This window comes from Stomoxys calcitrans, chromosome 2 (assembly GCF_963082655.1).
Source record: "Stomoxys calcitrans chromosome 2, idStoCalc2.1, whole genome shotgun sequence".
NCBI classification, from domain to species: domain Eukaryota; kingdom Metazoa; phylum Arthropoda; class Insecta; order Diptera; family Muscidae; genus Stomoxys; species Stomoxys calcitrans.
In genome coordinates, this window is record NC_081553.1 from 12,888,103 (window position 1) to 12,905,082 (window position 16,980).

At 37.7% G+C, this 16,980-nt stretch overlaps 4 protein-coding genes across 4 annotated transcripts in view; 1 reads left to right on the forward strand and 3 right to left on the reverse strand.

The window, feature by feature from the left end:
* Positions 1-16,980, forward strand: part of LOC106080610 (uncharacterized) — a 335,328-nt gene that overhangs the window by 294,992 nt on the left and 23,356 nt on the right. The window lies entirely within an intron of this gene.
* Positions 2,685-3,295, reverse strand: LOC106080563 (uncharacterized). The gene has a single exon (XM_013241980.2). It carries the CDS (start codon positions 3,205-3,207, stop codon positions 2,740-2,742), a length of 468 nt encoding a protein of 155 aa, XP_013097434.2. The 5' UTR covers positions 3,208-3,295; the 3' UTR covers positions 2,685-2,739.
* LOC106080607 (uncharacterized) lies at positions 5,785-6,275 on the reverse strand. Its single transcript, XM_013242023.2, has 2 exons — positions 6,214-6,275; positions 5,785-6,148 (listed from the first exon to the last, which is right to left on the reverse strand). Exons 1-2 carry the CDS (start codon positions 6,259-6,261, stop codon positions 5,786-5,788), a joined length of 411 nt encoding a protein of 136 aa, XP_013097477.2. The 5' UTR covers positions 6,262-6,275; the 3' UTR covers position 5,785.
* LOC106080606 (uncharacterized) lies at positions 13,370-14,054 on the reverse strand. The gene is made up of 2 exons (XM_013242022.2): positions 13,965-14,054; positions 13,370-13,906 (listed from the first exon to the last, which is right to left on the reverse strand). Exons 1-2 carry the CDS (start codon positions 14,019-14,021, stop codon positions 13,544-13,546), a joined length of 420 nt encoding a protein of 139 aa, XP_013097476.2. The 5' UTR covers positions 14,022-14,054; the 3' UTR covers positions 13,370-13,543.

Below are 16,980 nucleotides of genomic sequence, written 5' to 3' on the forward strand. Positions count from 1 at the left end.
AAAAAATTAATGCACATACCAAAAATAAAAATGGATCGATCGGGACAATATGACATTCAAATGAAATGTATTCAAGAGTAGAGTACGAATTCATAATAAAAGTTGGGTCCAAGTACCTGGCCGGCCGCCCCAGCCCCAAAACCCCTTAAAATAGGTTTATTTGACGATCATGACAATATGGGACTCAAATGAAGAATATGGTCACGTAGTAGGAATAGGATTTATAATTTATTGATAACGGAAGGGGCGGACTCTCCCCCGTTACCCCAAAAACACCACCCAAAATCAAAAGTGGACCGATAAGGACAATATGGATATCAAATAAAAAGTATGCGGGAGTAGATAACGAATTTGGCATACAAATTCATGTCGAAGTAAAGGGGCCAAAATGGACACATTAGACAATCACGGATATATGGGACTCAGTTTATTTGTTCCATATAGCCTGAAAAACGGAAGAACCAATTTTCGCATATTGTGTAGGTTGGTCTGGAAGGAAATATAGGCTATATAATTTTTCAATATCGTAGGGGGGACGGACCCACCCACTCATGCCAAAAACACAACCCAAAATCAAAAGTGGACCGATCGAGACAATATCAAATGGTATCAAATGAAAGGTATTGGACAGAAGAATACGAATATGTTATTGAAATTTGAGTCTAAGTAACCATCAGGCCACCCCAACCCCAAAACTCCCCCAAACAGACATATTGGACGTTCGTTTCAATGTGACTAGAATAAAAGGTATTCGGGAGTAGAATCTGGCATACAAAATCAGATCGATGTATAGGGAGTCACGCCAACCCTCAAAAACGCCATTAGACCCATTATGACTATATGATACTTGGCTGAACCGATTTTCTTAAAATTTTCATAGATTGTGTACGTTTGTCTGGAAGGAACATAGGCTATATAATTTTTAGATTTCGGTTGGAAGTGGACCCTCCCCCATACCACAAAAACTACGCCCATATCCGAAAGTGGTCCGATGGGCATACCAAGGGTATCAAATGAAAGGTATTGGAGACCAGAAAACGAACATGGTACTAAAATGTGGGTCCAAGTACCCAGCAGGCTCCCTCCAGCCCCAAAAATCCTTTGAACAGATATATTCGAAGTTCATGTCAATAAGGGACTCAAATGAAAAGTATTGGGCAGTAGATTACAAATATGGCATAAAACATTCGATCCAAGTAATTAGGTCGAAATACCCCCAAATGGGCATATTAGCCGACCATGGCTATATGGGACTCAAATGAAAGGTATTTGGGAGTAGATTACGAATATGACATTAAAATTTGCGTTCAAGTCTAGGTGGCGTTTTTCCTCCTAAAGGTATGCCAAATAAGTTATTTGATCCATTGTGACAATATGAGACTCAAATGAAAGGTATTTGAGAGTAGAAAAGGAATTTGATATCCAATTTTGGAGCCCAGTGTTTTGAGGTACGTCCTACAGCACTGAACTTCATTTCCGTTGGGAATATAGAACGAATTCGATAACTATTTTCAGTTCAAAGTACCGGTGGCCGTCCCAGCCCCAAAAACACCCTCCAAACGGTTCATATTTACCGGCCATGGCAATATGGGGCTCAAATTAAAGGGTTTTGGAAGTGCAGCACGAATTTGATATCCACATTTGAGTCGAAATGGGTGAGGTGCCAACCCTCCCCTAAAAAGCACTTCTCATTACCCTAATTTTTAAAAACACCAGGAACTGTGCTAGCGCAATTTCTTACACGTCAATATGTGCTTTCCGATTCAAGTTTAAATGATAAGGGACTTTTTTTATAGCCGAGTCCGAACGGCGTCCCGCAGTACGACACCTCTTTGGGGAAAATGTTTTAAATTACCATGCATGGCATTGTACCTCGCAAATGTTGCCAACCGCCGCTTTGTCCGATGTTCTCGCCAGGATGCGAACATGTTCAGCGTCATAGGCTACAATGGCACGAATTCGATATTCGCAATCAGTGCAAAGTGTCCCCACCCTAAACAGATATTGGAGAGTTTAAGAAGGCGCAGCGTAGTGGGCCCGGTTCGGCTAGTAGATAAAATTTGCCATGCTATTAAAGCAATTCCAGGTTATGGACCGATACTTGGTTTGGATGTTGGAGACCATAGTGGAAGTTATTAAGCAAAATTATAGCCGTATCGGAAAAGAATTGGGCCTTCAGGGGCTCAAAAGTAAAATCGGGAGATTGGTTTATATGACAGCTATATCGGGCAATGGATGGAATAAGACCAGATTTTTCACAGTTGTTGGAAGTCATAACAAAATGTTTCGTGCAAAATTCCAGCCACATCGAATGAGAAATGCGCACTCCAGAGGCTCAAGAAGTCAGAACCCGACATCGGTGTATATGGCAGCTATCCCAAAAAATTTAGCTTTACTCCTTTGAAAGATCTCGTGCTTTCGACAGACAGACGGACGGACGGACTTGGCCAAATGAAATTAGAACGTCAAGACGATTGGGTCACAGATCAATATTTCGATGAGTTGCAAATGGAGTTGCGAAATTAGTATATCCCCATCCTATGGTAGAGGAAATTAAAAGAGCTCAATATGTTTTTATTTGTCGTATCTCAATTATGCTCGTATATTATATTTTGCCACAACTGACTTTTGCTATTTCTCGATTGTATTTCATCTCTGTTTAACTAAAATCGAATAAACCAATATCCATGTTGTTTCTTTTATTTAAATACAAATCTCTTAAATCTAACAACAGTCTTCTTATGCAACAGTCTCATTATTTTGAACTTTTTCCAAACACCTGGCATTTGCTTTCTCATATACACATTTGATAATGTTGAAGAAGGCATAGTCTTTGAGGTCTTGGTCACCTTGCTCTTCAATGCAATCGCGTATCATATCCGCATCGCACTTATTCAGATGATAATTTTGCTTTAGGGACCAGGCTATGCGTTTAATTTCGGGACCCTTATCCGGCCGATAGACATTGGTTTCCTTGAGGAAACACAACAGATAAGCGCGAACTGCAGGAGTATTTGCTATTTGAAGATTTCTAATTTGTTTCAAGCTCTCTTCACTTATTGTAAAATCCTCCATGCATTCCGCTTCGATTTCGGGGCTATCATCGGGATACCATGATGGTCGTTTTCCAAGATCCAGAATCTCTGCATAAACTTGGCACATTGAGAATGCCCATAGAAGTAAAATTATGAATGCGCACTTGTTCATGTTGAAAGCGAAGCGAGTTTTAAACGTTAAGGCATACAAATGCTTACTGTTGGGCTGTATAAAGTGGTCAATAAATATTATGAGACTGAAATCCAAAAGGTGATTTTATTTTCTGAATGAACCAACGAATGAACGAATGAATGTGTGCTACTGTTTCGAAAACTTGAAATACAACTATTTCTTGGTATACTGAAATGCAGTGATGTGCCAAGTTTGGGGCGTTATAGTTTTGGCCATGTGCAAATATGCATGAAAAGTGGTTCTTGAATGCTATTACATGAGTCATGCTACAAATAAAAATGCGTTAAGTTCGAAACAAACAAACTTTACTCACGATGGAAATTCAAAATGAGCAAAAACAGAATGGATTCTTAATTTTACAGTACTCCCCACATTTTTCGTCAATTGATTCATTAAACAATTAAAAAGGCCTCAAGTTCGCCCGGGCTGAACTTTGGATACGAAAAGTCTAACTAGTGTCAATATGGCAGATTTATCCAAATCTGAACCGATCTGGACCAAAATGAAAAAGCATGTCGAAAGGCCTAGTACAACTATTGAGTTGCCCAAAAAGTAATTGCGGATTTTTTAAAAGAAAGTAAATGCATTTTTATTAAAACTTAGAATGAACTTTACAAATATACTTTTTTTACACTTTTTTTCTAAAGCAAGCTAAAAGTAACAGCTGATAACTGACAGAAGAAAGAATGCAATTACAGAGTCGCAAGCTGTGAAAAAATTTGTCAACGCCGACTATATGAAAAATCCGCAATTACTTTTTGGGCAACCCAATAGCTGTCGCAAATTTTGGCCAAATCGGACAATAAATGCGTCTTTTGTGGGCCCAAGATCTTAAATCGAGAGATCGGTCTATATGACAGCTATATCCAAATCTGGACCGATCGGTACCAAATTAAAGAAATATGTCGAGGGACCTAACGCAACTCACCGCCAGTAAAATCGGATAAAAAATGTGGCTTTTATGGGCCTTAGACCTTGAATCGGCTGATCGGTCTATATGGGGACTATATCAAGATATTTTCCGATATAGGCCATATTTAAGATTAACCTGCCTATGGACAAAAAAAATTATCTCTACAAATATTCAGCTCAATATTTTTTTTTTAATTTTTAGAGACTCTAGCGTGATTTCAAGAAACAGGCGAACAGATGGACGGACAGACAGACGGACGGACATGGTTAGATCATCTTAGATTTTTACGACGATCAAGAATGCTTTATAGGGTCGGAAATGGATATTTCGATTTGTTGCAAAACGATACAAAAACAAGTAAAAGCGTGCTAAGTTCGGCCGAGCCGAATGTTGGGAAACCACCACCATGGATTCTGCTAAAAATTTATACGAAATAAATTAAGTTTTTGGGCATAATTTAATTCTACATTCCAAACTTCTGTCAAACCAGCAAAAATTAAAGCTTCTAGGAATCGAACAAGGATGATCGAGAGACCGGTTTACATGGGAGCTATATCAGGTTATAGACTGATTTTGGCGGTATCTGGCACAGTTCTTGGAAGTCATAACAGAGCAATACATGCAAAATTTCAGCGAGATTGAATGAAAATTGCGGCTCCCAGGGGCTCAAAAAATCAAATCGGGAGATCGGTTTATATGGAAGCTATAACAGGTTATAGACCGATTTGGACCGTACTTGAAACAGTTGTTGGAAATCAAAGGGAAATAATTTGAAAATTATAACCAAATCGGACAAAAATTGCGGCTTGCAGGTGCTTAAGAAGTTAAATTCGGAGGTCTGTTTATATAGAAGCTATATCTAAATCTGAAGCGATATGGCCCATTTGCAATCCCCAACGATCTATATCGATACTAAGTATCTGTGCAAAATTTCAAGCGGGTGGCTTTGCGCGTTCGACCTTTATTGTGATTTCGACAGACGGACGGATGGACGGACGAAAATGGCTAAATCGATTTAGAATGTCGAGACGATCAAGAATATATATACTTTATGAGGTCCTAGACCAATATTGTGAGGAGTTACAAACGTGAATGACTAGATTAGTATATCCCCATTCTATGGTGGTGGGTATACAAAATATCTCAGCAAATATCCAAGATTAAAAAAAGGATCAAATATGCCATTTCTATTTGGATTTTAGTTTGACGCTTCAAACTATAGAGAGCAACACCACGGTACTGATGATAGCACTAACTACGCTAGAAGCGTATGCCGAAGACGTGTTGACTGTGATGAAATCCATATGTTGACTGGCAATTCTTTTCATTAATCAATTAAATCCTTTTACTTTTGGTGATATTCATTCCTATGGTTATTAGCTCGACTTAATCTCCTTCAGGAAAAATAACGCAAACAAAATGTGATGTCTGCTGCCCTGTACTCTTCTTATATTTCATAAATGGTGCAAATACATGTGCCATTCCATTGCCCAGCGTTCTTCTTTAAACCTATAGAGGCACTAACTTAATTTAAATTTAACACATCTGGTCAGAGTTTACCAATAATTTCAACTTCAACAATATGATCTACTGTATCCTTTCGCTTTCCTATTTTTATTAAAAATATCATAGAACCACTAATTTTCATGGCTTACATTTCTGTGGAGCTTCATCGTAGATGCATTTGATAATTCTGAAAAATTCGTAACTCTCAGGGTTTTCCTCTTTAAACTTCTGTGAACATTCCTGAATTAATTCGGGTTCACAATGAAGTTTTAGACTTTGCTCGAATGCAACAGCAATACGGTCTGCTTCAGGGCCATGATCTTCCCTATAAACATTGGTGTTCTTCAAACAGCACAATATAAGATCTCGAGTTTTTTCATTATCCTCGATTTCCAATTTTCGTAGCTTATTCAAAATTATATCATCATCAGCAAGTTTTGCACTGCATTGGGCTTCGATTTCAACACCATTTTCAGGATACCAATCGGGTCGTTCAAAGACCTATTAAGGAGCGAGATTACATTTATAAATGGGAAACCTATTGAATATGAAATTCAATTACTTACCGCAGATGCAGAGACAATAAAGGCAAATATTATTGTCAAGCGTTTCATTTTGTCCGCTTTGTCGAAGCTAAAAAATAGAAATGCTTACTGGAACTTCTCAATCCATATTGTACGGTTTTATTGCCTTCTTCTCATTTGCATTAAAATCAGGTATTTTTTAAAATTTAATCAATGACTTTTATGATTAGCACGTTTTAAAGGAACCCCAATTCAGAATTTTTGGAAATGAATTTACGCAATTTATCAAAAAAAAAAAAACATTGTGCATATAAGTGGACGTCATTAAAACTTTAGAAACAGGTTATATCTGAAAAATCCTTAATAAAATATTTTAATTGAATATAAAATAAATCTGCTCAAAATTCGAATAAAAAGACAGTAGTCGAATGCATTGATGTTGTTGAATACATTAATGATATTTAAGTCGATGAACAAAAAATAAATGTTGGATTCTGTTTTATAATGTAAAACAGAATCCAACTTTTTTTTGTTAATAGATCCGTTTTTGGCAACACTGGCTTGGTGGTTGGTAGGCTGGCCTCAATTTTGGTAGGTTTTTCCAACACATAAATACCTTGTTAATTACTGAACAAATAAAAAGGCGTTAAGTTCGGCCGGATCGAACTTTGGATACCCACCACCTCCGGTATATATGTAAACCACCTTTCATAAAAATCCGGTGAAATTGCATACCTTAGGTCCCATAGCAATTATATCGAAATATATTCCGATTTGGACCAAATACTAATAAGTACAGTAGCTCTATCTGAACATAAACCGATCTGAACCATATACGACACGGATGTCGAAAAGCCTAACATAAGTCACTGTGTCAAATTTCAGTGAAATCGAATTATAATGCACCTTTTTTGGGCCAAGACTTTAAATCGAGATATCGGTCTACATGGCAGCTATATCCAAATCTGGACCGATCCGGGCCAAGTTGCAGAAAAATGTCGAAGAGCCTAACACAAAGCACTATCCCAAATTTCGGCGAAATCGGACAAAAAATGCGCCGTTTATGGGCCCAAAACCTTAAATCGAGAGATCGGTCTATATGGCAGCTATATCAAAATTTGGACCGATCTATGCCATATTGCAGAAGTATGTCAAGGGGATTATTCTAACTCACTGTCGCAAATTTCGGCGACATAGAACAATAAATGCGCTTTTTATAGGCTCAAACCCTTAAATCGAGATATCATTCTATATGGCAGCAATATTCAAATCTGGACTGATCTGAGCCAAATTGACAAAGGATGTCGAGGGGCCTAACACAACTCACAGTCTCAAATTTCAGCAAAATCGGATAATAAATGTGGCTTTTATGTGCTTAAGACCCTTAATCGGCGGATCGGTCAATATGGCAGCTATATATAAATCTGAACCGATCAGAGCCAAATTGACGAAGGACCTTACACAACTCACTGTCCCAAATTTCATCAAAATCGGATAATAAACGTGGCTTTTATGGGCCTAAGACCCTAAATCGCCGGATCGGTCTATATGGGGGCTATATGAAGATAATGTCCGATATAGCCCATCTTCGAACTTAACCTGCTTATGGACAAAAAAAGAATCTGTGCAAAGTTTTAGTTCAATATCTCTATTTTTAAAGACTGTAGCGTGATTTCAAAACAGACAGACGAACTGACATGTCTAGATCGTCTTAGATTTTTACGCTGATCAAGAATATATATACTTTATAGGGTCGGAAATAGATATTTCGATGTGTTGCAAACGGAACGACAAAATGAATTTACACCAATCCTTCGGTGGTGGATATAAAAATTACCTTGGATAACTCAAAATAATTTTATTTCTTGTCGATTCTGCACAGAAAAAATAAATCTTAGAAGAAACCATCTACCGAATTTGTATTTGAAACTTTAAGTTCTCAAAGAATTTTAGCATTGAATTGAAGACATCATATTGAAGTAGGTTTGTAGAGACTTTATAGACAAAATAATTAAAATTTTGTGGATTTTCAAAAAATTCTTTTGTTGAGTTAGTTGTGAAAATACGCGTACTACCATGTAGCACACAAGACTCCCATCCCATTAGGTACTTGCAAACCCAGATTCGAATCTCCCGGCCGGTCAAAAAGGTTTTAAATTGTTATTCTTTCTTTAAACTTATAATAGAAAATTCGGCTTAAAAATACGTATTTCGTAATCAAAAAAATTGTTTAAAGTGGTTTTTAAATTTATTTTTTTAATCGAATTGTATTGAGACATTTATTACTGTACAATAATGCTTATTGCGTTAATTCAACATGAATAAAGTGATGCCAGTAGGCTAGAGGATGCGTGCAAGACTACCGAACATGAAATCATGAGTTTAAATCACCCGGCGGCAAAATTAACAAAATTGGATTTTGTAGAGAGAGAGTGGCAGAGAAAAAACCTGAGAGCAAAGCAGTAAACGATCAAGACAAGCAGCGCGAGCCGAATAAAGAAAATAAAAACACCACCACGCCGAAGCTGTGCAGCAAAGCACATTTGGTGTTTGGTTAAATGGTTTTTTGTTTTGCTTATGGACATATTGTTGTTGTTATATGTTGGCTTGCAGAGAGTGCCTTTTAACAACACATTTGTACTTTGGGTCGTTGAAATCGAAATTAATTGTTGCAGGAAAACTAACAAATTTCGTCTTCGTTTTTCGACAAAAGTTGCTGTTTTTCAAAAATTATTTTTATTTGTTTTATTTCTTTAAGATTATTTCTTTAAGAGTGCAGAATAAAACCATAGATTTTGACGGCCAAATATATGGCGTCTCACTGTTTTAATTTTTAGAATAAAGGCGTAAGTTCTTATATTGACAGTAACTGGTACGAGTGCTAAGGGATCCTTTCCAAATTTCGTAAATAAAAGGTAAGAAATTTGTTTTTTTGTGCGTTTAAAATTCCTTTAATCGGAAAATAGGGTTACACGGCAGCTGCATACAAATATGTTTAGATCTGGTAAATACTCAGGTGTTGAGGGGTGTATGCAACCTACGGTAACGGCGGAAATTGGTAGTACAAGCGTATTTCTGTGAACAAACCCCTCAATCGGGAGATTGGTTAATCCAAACTCGGCACAGTTGTTCATTGAAATCAGGTCAAAAATAAACGACTTTTATTAACTCAAGATATCTTATTGGGAGATCAGTATGAATGGTGCCATATAAAGATATAGGCCATCTTTGAACTTTAGGCAATAGAGTGATTTCAATAAACGATGATCTAGTATATATACTTTTTATGGTGTGAATAGAATACATATACCGCATTTTTGGCCTGTAGAACATTTGGTGGGCTTTGGTCGGATTTGGTAGGATTTTTGTTAAATTTTGGTAGGAAATAATTTTCTTGAGTGGCAACACTGGTTACACCAAAATATTAGCTATTTAAGAAATGCAGGCTGATTGCGGAAGTAATTTTATTGTACAGTAAATTCCTAGGAGCTTCAATATAGATTTTCTACCACAAGATACAGTGATTTCACAACATATGTACCAATTAAGATTCACATCTCTGTCGAGCTTCAGGGTAGATACATTTGCTTATTCTGAAAAATGCATTCGTTAATAAGTTCCGGTTCACAATGAAGATTAAGACTTTGCTCGAACGCGACAGCAATCCGATCAATTTCAAGTCCATGTCCTGCCCTATAAAACATTGGCAACATAAAATAAGTTTGCATGTCTTTTCATTGCCCTCGATCTGCAGTTTTCGTAGCTTATTTAAAATTTCATCATTATTTGAAAATTTCGAACTACGTTAGCTTCAATTTCAACACCATTTTCAGGATACCAATCGTGCCGTTCGATAATCTATAAATTTTTTATATTTTTCAAGTTTTTTGCCTGTTAGGGCGAGATCATTAAATTTTAGAATTTTTGTTTGTTTCTCTTTCGAGACGAGCTCAATGATCGGAGATATAAATGGAAAAGGAAAGTCAAAGATAGCAAAACACACCAACCACTATGGGACGCCTTTCGTTTTTGGTTAGAAGACTTTTCAACGTGATGGCTTCAAGGGCCGTGCGTTGGTATGTTGTATTTGAATCGTATTAATAGCGAAAACGCATCTATGATACAATTACCAGATTAACCACGCTCGACAACCCTGTCTATTAGCTGAACTTTTTCCCAATGCATGTATTTTTGTGTAATGACAGACATTTTATCTGTAACAAATTACACTTCTTCCGTACTACACATGATTTTGTGCATCTGTTGGAAGTTGTATTAATGGCTTCGAACGCTAAGATAACGGCTCTCGCTGTTGCTCCGTGTGCCCAGGTTCGAATCCTGGCCGGGCTCTGCAGAATTTTTAATTTTTCAAGTTTTTTGCTGTTAGGGCGAGATCATTAAATCTTTCAATTTTTGTTTATTTCTCTTTCGAGATGAGCTCAATGAAAAATGAGCAGTGGAAACGTCTCAATAGCAGCGAATCGCATAATATTCATAATTGCAAGAGATGTGATAAGGCAATGCGATTAAGAAACGAAATCAAACAGAGACGCTGTACACTGAAACAATGACTCATTTGATCAACACAGACGTGATTGCATTATAAAAAGGCAAAAGAACGCTTGAGATAAACGCAAGATCACAGCAGAAGCAGAGCATAACCACCCTATTCCCTGAACATGATCCAAGACCCAGCGACGAAGACATAGGAGTAGACACACATACTCCCCCATTCACACTTGGAGAACTTCAACTGCTTGTAGGTGGCCTTCAAAGTGGAGATCACCGTTACACCTATGACACTGAACGCCTCGGTTCGAATCCTGGTTAGAGCACCATAAAAAATATTTCAGCGGTGGTTATCCCCTCCTAATGCTGTCGATATTATATACCATATGGTATGGTAGCCATTTGAAAACTTCTCTGTACAGAGGTGTCGTACCGAGGCAAGCCGTTCGGACTCGGCTATAAATAGGAGGCCCCTTATAATTTAATTTATACTTGAATCGGTCAACACTCAGTGATATGAAAGAAGTCTGCCCCTGTTCCTCAATGAAATGTTCATGGGCAAATTTGCAAAGCGGAAAGGTGCCCGGCTTCGACGATGCCCCAGTAGAAGTCGTGAAGACAATCGCCGAAATACTGGATAGTGTTCAAAAATCCGTACAAAAATCCGCCTGTGGTATACAATGTCTCTACTTGCTTCGGGGATATTCAACTTTAATTCTTTGAATTTTTGGCCGAGATTGGCTTCGTATTTTGCGATATCATGTCTCTATCCTTTCTCAAATGCCATATTTTTATACCCTCCATCACCACTGTGGTACAGGGTATTATAACTTTGTGCATTTGTATGCAATGCTAAGAAGTGGAGGTGGTAGACCCATCGATAAGTATTCCGATCAGCTTAGAATCACTTCCTGACTCGATTTAGCGATGTCCGTCGGTCCGTCTGTCTGTCTGTCCATGGATTCTTGTAATCATGGTACAAGTCGCAGTTTTGTCCCACTGTTACAAAATGTTTTCAGTTTTTTGGTCCAAGGACGAACGCTATTGATTTTGAAGAAAGTCGGTTCAGATTTAAATATAGCTCCCATATATATCTCTTTCATCCGATATGTCCTATTACGGCTGTAGAAGCCACAATTTTGGTACGATCTTTACAAAATTTAGCATGAGATATTTTATTTGACATCCCAATACGTGTGCAAAATTTCAGATTTAGATATAGCTCAGATTTAGATATAGCTCTCATATATATCTTTCATCCGATATGGCTTTTTAAGGATGTAGAAGCCACAATTTTGGTCCGATCTTTCCAAAATTTTGCATCAAATGTTTTACTTGAAGTTTTAATACGTGTGCAAAATGTTATTAAACGCGGATTAGCTCCCATATATATCTTTTATCCGATATGGCTTTTGAAGGTTATAGAGGCCACAATTTTGGTCCGATCTTTGTCCGATCGGTTCAGATTTAGATATAGCTCCCATATATATCTTCCACACGATATGGCCTTATAAGGCTATAGTAGTAACAATTTTGGTTTGATCTTTATAAAATTTTGAGTGAGGTGTTTTTTTGACGTGTGCTAAATTTTATCAAAGTCCACCCAGATTTAGATTTATGAAGCCCCCATATATATGTTTTATATAATATGGCCTTCAATTTAGGTCCTATCGTAAGAATATCTTACAAGATTCAATATACCAATAGATATGCAAAATTAAAATCTGATTATATTTCAATATAGGTTCCATGCATTAAAAGTAGTATGCAGACTGGGGTATTATATAATCGGCTCCGCCCGACTTTGCCTTTCCTTACTGGTTTTTTGTTGTTTTTGTTATCATTAAAAGTCAAAGCTCTCTTCCTCTTTAAAAACTAGTAGTCTCCATTTTGCTGTAATGTAAGAATTTTTTCAACAAAACATATGCTTCTGTGAATTGGTGGGTATTGGTAAACGACGTATATAAAATTCCCATCTCTCCTGAAATCCTAAAAAATATTATAACCAATCGGTATCGGTACCAGGTAGTCTGAGACCCCACATAGTCTACCCAACGCATCCATTGTATTCAGAATAGAACTGTGACCGTAACCGTTCTACTGCACTTGGCTTAAGCGCAACCTTTGCAGCACAGTTCCGAACAAACACCAAATTTTTTGCACACCTAGCATCGCTTTAAAAGCTCCCTACGCTGTGAACCTACCGAACATCATTCTGCTTCCGTGACTTAGATGCAGGACAGCCTTTGTCCCTCCAGAAACTCCATGTTACATGGCCTCATCTCCACAGCCTTCCACTATACCAGTGTTCCTTATGTCAGCACTGGTGTCACAATGTCCATGTATAACCAGTCAATCGTTTTCGGACTACCTTCCTACTTCCTACCGAACATCATCCTGCAGTATTCCTATGCCAGTATAGTTTTTAAGGCCTAGAAATTTCGCCTCTTTAAACAAATGCAGAGTGATGCCGCCAAAAGACGGGAGTCTAAAATGAGGTATCCTACATCTCCTAGTGAAGACCACAAGCTCCGTCTTTACTGGCATACAATACGTTTCTAAGGCGCAGAAGTTTAGGATCTATTAAACTTCTAGTTAGGATAACAATTTCTAATACCCAGTAAAATTCACCAAAGGAAATAAAAAGATGGAAAATTGGTTTAAATTAAGTGCGTTATCTATAGTTTAAATCCGTTAGGACAAAATTTTCAGTGTATACGATGAAATCGTCCAGGGTTCTTGGTATATAAAATCTTAATACAATTTTACTTGTTTTGCTTTCCTTATCACAATTTTATATATTTTTGATACCTGGACCACTATATGGGCAAATGTATGCCACTGACCATTTCTTTAGGTAAATTTAAGGTTTACATCTGGCAGGAGCTTCATCATAGATACATTTGATGATTCTGAAAAATTGATAATTTTCGGGTTTTTCATCTTTGTATTTTGAAATACAGCCATTAATCAAATCCTCTTCGCAATTTAGTTTAAGACTCTGTTGAAATGCAACAGCAATGCGGTCTGCCTCAGGACCTTGACCGGGTCTATAGACATTGGTATTTCTTAGACAGCAAAGTATAAGGTCGCGAGTTTTTTCATTATCATCGATTTGGAGTTTTCGTAATTTATTCAAAATATCATCACCAACGGCAATTTTTGACATACAATCAGCTTCAATCTGTGAGCCATTCTCAGGATACCAATCGGGTCGTTCAAAGGCCTACGTAGAAAAAACCACCATTAAATCTGACTGAAAATATGCTCTATCAATAACTTACCGCTGATGCCGAAAGGATAATTGCGCAAATAACTAGGAGTTGCTTCATGTTACGCATTAACCGTTACGAGTTCCTAACTCAATGAAGTAAAAATTCTTTCTAGTCACCAACAAAAATTGTTACTATTTTATATGCAACATTGATTTTGTATGGAATATCGTTAAGATAACACGAATATCAAGTATTTGTTAATATTGTAAAGTTTTTTTCAATAGAGAAGATCAAGCTATAATATGAATATTTATATTTAACCAGTAAGGAAGGGCAAAAGTCGGGCGGTGCCGACTGTATAATACCTCTACACCTAATTCCCTTATGCTATATACAATTCCGAACCAATTTTGATGGACCTCGGCGAGCAAATATGTTCAAACTTTAACTACGGTTGACAAATGATAACATTATTGCAAACTAGCCAAAATCTGACGAACACATATAAGGGAGCTAAATCTAATTCTGAACCGATTTCGAGCAAACTTTTCACATAATGTGGTACTTGTCGAGGAAAGCGTTGTGCAAAATTTTGGCAAGATTGGTCCAGCAATGCGCTTGCAGTGGCTCTTGGGTTGAAAATCTGACGATATACATATATGACAGCTATATCTAAAAGTGGGCCTATTTCTATGAAATTCTATATCGGAACCGATTTCCATAAAATTCACCTGCAAAGTCGAGAGTCATTAGAAAATCCTTAAAAACAAATGACCATTTTATGACATATATATGGGAGCTATATCCAAATCTGAACCGATTTTAATAAAATTCACCTGTAACGTTGGGAGTCATTCTAGCCAAATTTCGAGAAAATCGGTTAATAAATTACCATTTTGTTGCAGTATTATGCAGCAAGTCGGACGAACATTTATATGGGAGCTATATAAAAATCTGAACCGATTTTCTTCAATTTCAATAGGCTTCGTCTCTAGGCCGAAAAACTCACCCGTACCAAATTTGTAGACGATCGGATGAAAATTGCGACCTGTAGTTTGTACACAAATTACCATGGACAGACGGATAGGCAGACAGACAGACGGACAAAGCTAAATCGAATCAGAAAGTGATTCTGAATCGATCAGTATACATATTAATGGGTATATCTCTCTTCCTTTTGGGTGTTACAAACGAATTCACTAAGTTGTAATACGCTGTACCACAGTAGTGGTGTAGGGTATAAAAATTATAAAAAAACAAGTAAAAAGGCGTTAAGTTCGGCCGGGCCGAACTTTGGATACCCACCACCTCGGGTATATATGTAAACCACCTTTCATCAAAATTCGGTGAAAATTTCATACCTTATACTCATATACCTCATACCGATCTGAACTATATACGACATAAGACACTGTGTCAAATTTCAGTGAAATCGGATTATAAATGCGCCCTTTATGGGGCCAATACTTTAAATCGAGATATCGGTCTACATGGCAGCTATATCCAAATCTGGACCGATTTGGGCCAAGTTGCATAAACATGTCGAAGAGCCTAACACAAAGCACTGTCCCAAATTTCGGCGAAATCGGACAATAAATGCGTCTTTTATGGCCCCAAAACCTAAAACCTAGATATCGGTCTATATGGCAGCTATATCCAAATCTGGACCGATCTGTGCGATATTGCAGAAGTATGTCAAGGGGCTTAATTTAACTCACTGTTCCAAATTTCGGGGACATCGGGCAATTTTATAGGCCCAAAACCATAAATCAAGAAATCGGTCTATATGGCAGCTATATCCAAATTTGAACCGATCTGGACCAAATTGAAGAAATGTGTCAAAGGGCCTAACACATCTCTCTGTCCCAAATTTCAGCTAAATCGGATAATGAATGTGGCTATTATGGGCCTTACACCATAAATCGGAGGATCGATCTATATGGCAGCTATATCCAAACCTGGACCGATCTGAGCCAAATCAACGAAGGATGTCGATGGGCCTTACACAATTCACTGCCCCGAATTTCATCAAAATCGGATAATAAATGTGGCTTTTGTGGGCCTAAGACCCTAAACCGGAGGATCGGTCTATATGGGGGCTATATCCAAATCTGAACCGATCTGGACCAAATTAAAGAAACATGTCAAAGGTCCTAAGACAACTCACTGTCCCAAATTTCAGCGAAATCGGACCATAAATGTGGCTTTTATGGGCCTTAGACCCTAAATCGGAGGATCGGTCTATATGGCAATATATCCAAATCTGGACCGATCTGAGCCAAATCAACGAAGGATGTCGATGGGCCTTACACAATTCACTGCCCCGAATTTCATCAAAATCGGATAATAAATGTGGCTTTTGTGGGCCTTAGACCCTAAATCGGAGGATCGGTCTATATGGCAGCTATATCCAAATCTGGACCGATCTGAGCCAAATTGACAAAGGATGTCGAAGGGCCTAACACAACTCACTGTCCCAAATTTCAACAAAATCGGATAATAAATGTGTCTTTTATGGGCCTAAGACCCTAAATCGGCGGATCGATCTATATGGGGGCTATATCAAGATATAGTCCGATATAGCCCATCTTCGAACTTAACCTGCTTATGAACAAAAAAAGAATCTGTGCAAAATTCCAGCTCAATATCTCTATTTTTAAAGACTGTAGCGTGATTTCAACAGACAGACGGACAGACGGACGGACATGGCTAGATCGTCTTAGATTTTTACGCTGATCAAGAATATATATACTTTATAGGGTCGGAAATTTCGATGTGTTGCAAACAGAATGACAAAATGAATATACCCCCATCCGTCGGTGGTGGGTATAACAAGTAAAAGCGTGATAAGTTCGGCCGGGCCGAATCTTACATACCCTCCACCATGGATCGCATTTTTCGAGCTCCTGCCTAGGTATCTCTTTTTAGGCAAACAAAGCATAAAAGAATTACTATGTTATTGGAACAATATCAAGTTATGGTTCATTTCGGACCACAATTGAACTGAATATTGCAGACCATAGTATAAGTCATTGTGTAAAAATTCAGCCATATCTTTAAGAATTGCGTACTTTAGGGGCTGAAG